Raw genomic sequence first — 8,896 nt, forward strand, 5'->3', positions numbered from 1 at the left:
GTGCATTCCACCACCTAATTGTCAACTTTCCCACCTACTTGTAAAAACAAACGGTGACCTCCAATCTAACTCTCACCATGAGCGGGTTTTTTTAATTGGAGTTGTTTAAAAATTCTTTTCTGACAACTATGTAAAAATTGCGGATTTCACAAAATGCTAATGAATTTTAAATTTCTCTTGATAATTTATTATATTTAATATGTTCTAAATCACACAAATAGGCTCTCCTTATTTTTAGTTGTGCATAATATTATTATTTTAATATGTGCTTTTTATTCTTTGTGACATAAGAAAGAAAATTATATATTATAATCATATGTTACAGCAAGAAGATGTTTCTGTACAGTTAGAAGCTCTTGATATTCTTGGTGACCTTCTTTGTAGATTTGGAGGTAAATTTTTGAAACATTTTTCTGGAAATCTAAGTTTAATTTTAATGTTTTATAAATATTTAAAAAGTATTATTATTTATTGCATTATTTAGTCAGTTAATTTTTTTTATGAATTCAAAATTAATATTTAATACTCCTAAAATATAATGCTAAATGTTTTAATTTTATTACAGGGTTATTAGTCAATTTTCATCCTCTTATTAAGGATGCCTTGTTGCCTCAGTTAGCTAGTCCAAGATTGGCTGTACGAAAACGCTCCATAACTGCTATAGGTTGGTATAACTATCACAGAAAACAAAATTATACAAACACTAGTTAAATATTTCTTATTTATTAAAATTTTGAAATTTTATTGAAAAGTTTATATTAATTGCAGAATGCTTCTTATTAGTTTGGTATGTTTTATATATATATATATATACACTATATTTACTTAATATAAGATGCTATCAAATCTAAGACCTTAATTTCTACATGAGTGCTTATGAATTTTTTTTTTATTTTCTTTAAATACCAATTTGAGATAAATTTATTTCACAGTAAAGTAAATTATATATGATTGTCTTAAATAATATGAAAGTCAGAAACTTCTTCACTTCGTAAATATACACGACCTTTGAAACCTGATACCTTAAGCTAATACATCTACAACAGCCTTAAATGATCGTATATTATTTATCCAAAATATAGCCCAATCATTTAGGCTGTTGTAGATGTATTATCTTCACTTTGTGTTAGGATCTTCTATATCAACACTGAATTTGATGCTCAAAACTTTCCACATAGAATCATTCTTAGTGCCATTTAAAGAATTGGAAATGCAATATTTTTTGAAAGAGTGCTGCTCAACATTTTTATAAGATTTTCATCAATATACTTAACAATGTTACTGTAATAGACTAATGAGATTGAGCAGACAGCCAGATGGCCAAGCTGTCAAGAAGGCAGTTTACCACTCTGGGGACCCTGGATCAAATTCAGATGGATCGAAAAGTCCCCAGGAATTTTCAGGGGATGGTCCGTCAAGATATGTCAGGACCCCCATCCCTTACTACCTGGCTTGCTGAACCCATAATGGGCTTGCTGAAAGAGGCTTTCTTAGTGCCCAAAGGGGAGAAAGAGTTTAAAGAAAAAAAAAAAGATTGAGCTAAGTTGATTTCCTAAATATTTGCTATTATGAATATTGCTCTAATAAAATCATTAAAATAATGTGATAGAATTAGTGACAAAAAATATCACACATGGCATTACAGATTGCCAGTTATTGTGTATTATACAAAATCTAAAATTCCTATAAATGTTCAGAGATAGTAAAATCTGAAAAAAGTGCACTTTACATTTGAGTAAATATAGTATATTTACTCAAAGTGCACTTTTTTCAGGTTCAGATTTTAGTATCTCTGAACATTTGTAGGCATTTTAGATTTTGTATAATACATATTAAAAACAACATATTAAAGCAAGCAATAAAATAATCAAATATAGCAAATATATTTGATTATTTTATTGCTTGCTTTGATATGTTGTTTTTATTGATTGATTAAAATGTTTTAATTTGATTACATATTGCTATTAATAACTCTTTTGACATATAAATTGATCATTATTAATTATTAAACTTGTTTATTGGAAACGTTTTTCAAATTGATTTTTACTATTAATGATTCATTATAATGATAATTTCAGTAGATTTTAGACTGATGTAAACTTATTAGTATTCAAGTTTTATTTCTAAAGTATTTTTGACAAATTACAATTTTTTTTTATTTCATTAAAAATAAATAACAACAACAAGGAAATTTTTGAAAATTACATTGCAAGTGAATATGCATCCACATGTACAACAATACAGGTAATCCTTAATATATGCAATTTTGATGTGGGCCTGTTCTGAGAAAAGTTCATTGTTACCAGCTTGATGGTGCTCATAGCTAACATAAACTGATTCCTTCTCTTCACTCCTGCTTACTGTTAGTAAAAATGTGAATCTTATTGTTTTAGGTTTTAGTATTCAGAAATTTTAATTTCTATTTTATCATTTAGTGTAATTTCTGCAAACATTTGTTTTAATTCTTCAGCTTTTATAGAAAACTATGAAAAAAAAAGGCAGACAACAAATGATAAATATTTTGCTTGACTTTAAAAATTACTTTTACTTTTTTTTTCTTAATAGTTAGTCTAAACTCTCTAGTCAATCTTTATTCAGCATGATTATGTTTACACTACACATTACCCTGTCTAAAATTTTTAATTAACTAATAATTTGTCAATAAATGATGCTTTTTTAACTTGATTTTTTTATTTTTTATGTTTTTTCTCTACTTAAGCAAATATAAATGTAAAAAATTATGATTTTAGATGCATTCTTAATGACCTAATTCACAAATTATTTATTTCAAATTGAGTGTTAACTTTCATATAAGCTGTGCAATGAAATTCCATTAACACAGCATCTTAAATGCCAGCAATCCTGATAAGCCAACATCCCAAGCTCATTGTTGGGTGGTTATTGGTGCACTGGGTTAAGTCTAGAGTTAAGATTTTCATGTAAAAGCACTTCTTGGAGAGGGGTATGGGTTCTCCTTTTAGAGATGGCAAATATTAAGATGACATAATACTGTGCTACATTAAAACCAATTATCTCATGCATGGTTTTTCTAAAGACATTGCACAGGTTTGATATGAAAAGCAAAAATATTTACCACACTTGGAATCAATAATTATCATAAAAATAGCTACAGTACATTACTGTTCATGTACTTTGATAATTAGAGTTTGTCTGTATATATATGCAATAAAAATGTACAAACTACAAAGTAAGAATAGGATGTTCTTGTTTCAAGTCAGTGAAGGGTAAGAATAGCCTGAAAAAATTGAAATGACATGTTGAACAATTATAAAAAGCAGATTTATACAGTTTTACATGCAAAGATATGTAAAATTGTGTCCAGGGAATTGAAAAAAAACAGGAAAAAAATTTCATCATCCAATAAGGAAGCATATTTGATAATTCTGCACCACATTGGTCCTAATAATGCAGGTTAACAGAATATCCGTGCATATTTGTGGAACCAATTAACTGCATATATCAGGTGTTATCTGTAATTAATTTTAAAAAATATTTTAATCAATTAAAAACTTGATAATAAGAATAATCAGTATATTATATTAAATATTGGAATGTTCAATATATTTAATTAGGACTTGATTTATTAAATTTCAATATTTTCCATTCTTTCCTTAGAATAGTAAAACTTATCACTTTTTTTTGTATCAGTTTTTTTGTTAGACTTCTTCACTAAAATAATTTTTTTATATTATATGTTATGTTAATGTTTTCTAATATTGAATGCATTTATTCAAAAATATTTATTTTTAATCTTGAATAATCTTTTATATTTATATATATTAATGATTTTTGTTATGTCAGTTACTTTTCATTATTTATTATTTTACATGTTTTAAATTAGAATTTTATTAATTGCAATTTTTTGGTATGTCAATTTGCAATTCATATGAATGGCAATAGCAAAAATTTAAGTATTGTTAATTAAATAATTTTTTTCATTATGAAGTAATTTTTAAATCTCCTTTGATGCTGTTATATATAAGAAATTCCAATTTATGAATGTTCAACTTACAAACTTTCAGACTTATGAACAATTTGACTGTACATCTAAAATTTAAATTTTTTGCAAATTCTGAAATTGTCTTGCTGGTTATGAGATGGTGTTGAAATCAGTCTTTAGCCAGTAAGTGGATGAAGTCAATCTTTAGCCAATAATTAATGTGGATTTATTTCTATTGCATATCATCATTTTTTGTTTTCATGCAAATTCTGACATTTTATCATCACTCATGAGGTGGCATCAAAGTTGGTAACATGGAGTAATGGCATTTTTTCCTGTTGTTTTCAATTTTTATAAACTTTTGCAATTGGTGCTTCAAAAATGCATTCAAAACATAATAGTAAATCTAGCAATGGAGATAAAAGCAAGAAGTGTGGCTCTGTTACTATGGAAACTAAACTTGACATTATAAAACTAAGTGTATTAGGTGGAAAAAACCTGCATTTGCTACTAAGCAGTAACAAGCAGGTAAACAAGCATAATGTATTCCATTAAATACATCTAAGGATTAATCACTAACAATACATGGTTATTCTGTGTACAAATGTAGTTTCTAGATTAGTTTTTAACTTATAACAAAATATCAGGAGCATAATCCTTGAATAAGTAGGGGAGCATTTGTATATGTTAATATTTCAATTATGTTTTTAACATGAAATGCCTGACATGTTTGAAAAGTTTATTATTGAGATATTTATAAATTTTTTTTATAAAATATAAGAATATCACAATAAAATAATTTTGCAAAAAATGAATGACAATATTAAATTACTTCTTAAAATTCTAATAATTGTTGATCGTAAGATAGATAAAATAAAACATGAATGAGTTATAATAATTTTATAATGACTGTAATTGCTTAATTATTTTTACATAATACTATAATATTATTATTTTTTAATTATAGGCTATTTAGTGATGAGTTGTAGTCAAGTACTCTTTAATAAATTGATTGATAAACTTTTAGAAGAAATGGATAAAGATGACTCCACATCAACTACACGAACATATATTCAATGTATTGGTGCTATTAGGTAAATATAAAAATAGTTTTGTGCTATTATTTCTTTGCTATCTCTGTATAAGTTTTAAATTATTTTTGTATTAATTTTCTGTTTATCTATATGAAATATTTTTGAATATGTTATTCAAAAAGATATCATATTTACTCTCTCTTTAAATTATATACAGTAGGTACTCAATAACTCAGAATAGAAGGAATAGAGAGAAATTTCTGATGTGTGTGCATGCATGTACTTGTACAAAATAAGGAAAAATTTTCATTATTGGTGAAAAAGTCTACTGAGTTTGTCATTAACAATTCATTGTTTTTAGCTCAACAGTGTTTTCAATGTGGTCATCCACCTTGAAAGCATCTTGATGTAAGAATGATATAGTTTCTAAAAAGTCTAATTAGGTTGAGTTTTTCTGGCTTCCTTAGATTTAGAGGAGCAGGATTTGTCTTTGACAGAATTTATTTATTCTGCATCTTCATTGCTTGTTTCTTGCATTTGATTTCCTACTTCATCAATGATATGGATAAGTCAGTGTTGACTATACTTTTTTATCACTCATCACTGTAATGAGATCAGCCCAGCCACCTTTAATATTGTCAACAGATTCTGATGAAAATTTCAATTTATTTGAAGTATCAACAAATTGTTAAATGAAACCTGCTTTTTTAAAGTAATTTTACAATGGTGCTTTGTGGAATTTCATTCTAAACTTTCTTAATCACTTACATTGCATTTAGCAAGTATACTCCAAATACATATGATTCTTCTTTAGTAACATGCAGCATCTTTTGTATGATAAGGTTTTTGTATTGTAATTTAAGGTTTTGAGTGTTTGTGATTAAAGGTTACAATCTGGAAATTGTATTTGGCAGTAAAAATTGAATTGTTAGAGCTTTCACAGAGGGAGTCATTGAATTTGCACCAGAATTATTAATAAAACATACTGTTCTTGTTTTTGATAAGCATCAAGGATTAACTTTTTTAAATAGTTAGAAAATAGCTTTTACATCATCCATCTTTTCTATTTTCTGTATATTGTATAGGGACATTCCATGTTTTGAATTAGTGAAATGTATTCTCAAACTACTTCAATTTACAGAAACAGAATGCATTGAGTGTATGAGAGTTGCCATAACAAAAATAAAATTTGAGTCAAGGAGTTTGACTTATTAAGAATCTACCATGTTTGAGTGCATGTGCAGACATTTACTAAAATGATATAAAATTTTATGAGATTTACAATAAAATTTAATCTTACGTTTTTCATGACTTTAACTTGTACAGTACATAATGAAGAAGGTACATTTTACTTAACTGCCACATTGCATGATTGTTGTCTCTTAAATATTATTGCCAAGCATTTAAAAATTAGGATTTAATATATTCAACGAAAAAATTAAAATAATCATTTATTAATCAAAATTGTGTATGTGTAGACACACACACACACAATTTTCTATATTTTTGAAATAAAGTATTAAAAAAATAATTTTACAATAAGAACTATTAAAAATATAATTTTTAAAATTTATTTTAAAACTTATTAATGATTGAAGTTTGTGACACTTAACATGATAAATTTAGAGAATTATTATTTTAAGATGATATTTATAGAAATGTCTTAAAATTTTAATGCAAATGAAATTTTATTACTTTTGGATGTTCTAAATCAATTACTTATTTCAGTCGACAAGCAGGACATCGATTTGGAGAACATTTAGAAAGAGTGATGCCTTTAGTTGTTGGCTATTGTAAAGTGGAAGATGATGAATTGAGGGAATATTGTATTCAAGCATTTGAATCTTTTGTTAGACGATGTCCTAAAGAAATATCTCCTCAAGTTACTACAATAGTAAAAATTTGTCTTGAATATCTTTGTTATGATCCTAACTATAATTATGATGATGAAGCAGATGATAGTATGGATATGGATGGAGGAGAAGATGAAGAAGGGGACAGTGAAGATGAATATAGTGATGATGATGACATGAGTTGGAAAGTTCGGAGAGCATCAGCCAAATGCTTAGAAGCTATCGTAGCAACAAGACATGAAATGTTAATGGAATTTTACAAGACAATTTCTCCAGCTCTAATTTCTAGGTTTAAAGGTATATGAAAAATTAATTTCATCAAACTATTTACATACAAAAAAGTTTAATAATTTTTTTTCATTAAACCTATTGAAAACAATCAATACATTTAATGAAAAGATTTAGATAATAATCAATTATTAGATAATATACAATATTCCTAGCTTACAGAAATGTAGTATCCTATAGTTTAAATATTTAGATCATTTTTGCATGTGTATATTTCTAAATGTATGAATTAAGATTTCAAGAAAATCACATAAATATCATAAAAATTTGTGATATAATTCAGAAGTTAATACTATATTAGGTTTTTGCTCAAAGAAAAACTTTATATAAAATATTACATTGTGTTCTAAATGAAAAAAATGTATCAGGGAGATATCATTGATATTTTCAATGAAATACAGAATATAGGGATTCAGATATATATGGTTATAGTTTAACTTGAAACTAAAGTGTTTAAAAGATGATTATGATGATAATAGTAATAATAATAATTACAACATTACAATTAATAATAAAGCATTAATGCTATTACTTATGAATGCTACTAATGGAAATATGAAAATTTTTTATAGAGAGAGAGGAAAATGTGAAAGTTGACATATTCCATGCATATGTTGCCTTGCTTCGTCAGACTCGTCCATCCATCCCAGCAGGAATGATTGATCCAAGTGTTATGGACTATGAAGAAGGGTAATTATAATCATTAATTTTAATTAAGTACTTGTAAATTACATGCATTCTTAATTGACTTAATATATACTGAGTGGACAAAAAATTAGAGAGATCCTCTAGTAATGAGTTGGTCCACTTTTAGCTCTGATCACAGTCGATATTCTTCTTGGTATGGACTTAACAAGTTGCTGATACTGTTGCTGAGGGATGTTGGCCCATGCTAACATAATGGCAGCTCTAAGTTGGGTCAGATTGGATGGTGGCATTTCCAAGCTTTGAAGTGATCTTTTGACTTCATCGCACAAATGCTTCCTAGGGTTGAGGTCAGGGGACTGAGCTGGCCACGGAAGCAGGTTAAACTATGACTGACATTCCTCAAACCATTTTGAGACCAATTGAGCACAGTGACAAGGTCAGGCCTCGGAGTCGCTCACTTTTCTCACTTGTACTCACTTTTCTGAAGTACCCTCACTTTTCTCACTTTTCAGGTGATTTTCTCACTTTTCTCACTTTTTTGGTCATTTCTACCTGCTTAAAAATTAGGAAGATGTGGGACCAATCAAAAATAGTTTTAAAGCCAGACGATCTGCCGAATTATCAAACTATCGGACTAGATTTTTATGGAAAAAAATACTCCGCCCGAGTGGGACTCAAAATCGCAACTGCCGCTCAGTGTTGTTAAGTTATCGTCTGTATTTATACGTAACTAGGTAGTCAGTAAGGCTGTGTACACACTAGGCGTTTTTAAACGTGCATTTTAAAGAACCAAGAGTTCTACATAGGCATACACACTCAAACGCGCGCTTTTGGCCAAACACGCGTTGATAGATTTTTGTTAAAACGCGCGTTTTGCGGGCGTCAGCCGAGCGCTTTGAGATATATGTGCTGCCATGTTACTGTACATTCGATCGCGCGTTTTCGGGTAAAGTGGACTTACGTTGACCGAAATGGAGAACGATCATTTCGATACTGATCTATTTATTGATGAAATCTAAAAGAGACCAACCATTGTCAAATGATTTTATAGATATTTTAAAAGAATTAAAAAACTTGGGTTCATTTTGTCTTAGTTTTGGATACAACGTCGC

The 8,896-nt window shown here is 28.0% G+C and overlaps 1 protein-coding gene across 1 annotated transcript in view; it reads left to right on the forward strand.

The window, feature by feature from the left end:
• Window positions 1-299: 299 nt before the first annotated feature.
• The window catches only part of LOC111614389 (cullin-associated NEDD8-dissociated protein 1-like), a 67,851-nt gene continuing 59,254 nt past the window's right edge, over window positions 300-8,896 (forward strand). Inside the window, exons 1-5 of the mRNA XM_023355760.1 lie at window positions 300-392; window positions 566-664; window positions 4,929-5,055; window positions 6,724-7,145; window positions 7,709-7,826. Coding sequence (XP_023211528.1) covers window positions 317-392; window positions 566-664; window positions 4,929-5,055; window positions 6,724-7,145; window positions 7,709-7,826 — 842 coding nt within the window. The 5' untranslated portion in view covers window positions 300-316. The remainder of the gene's footprint in view (window positions 393-565; window positions 665-4,928; window positions 5,056-6,723; window positions 7,146-7,708; window positions 7,827-8,896) is intronic.

The sequence above is a fragment of the Centruroides sculpturatus genome, unplaced genomic scaffold, assembly GCF_000671375.1.
Source record: "Centruroides sculpturatus isolate CEXI.00-Female unplaced genomic scaffold, Cexi_2.0 scaffold1987, whole genome shotgun sequence".
Lineage (NCBI taxonomy): Eukaryota > Metazoa > Arthropoda > Arachnida > Scorpiones > Buthidae > Centruroides > Centruroides sculpturatus.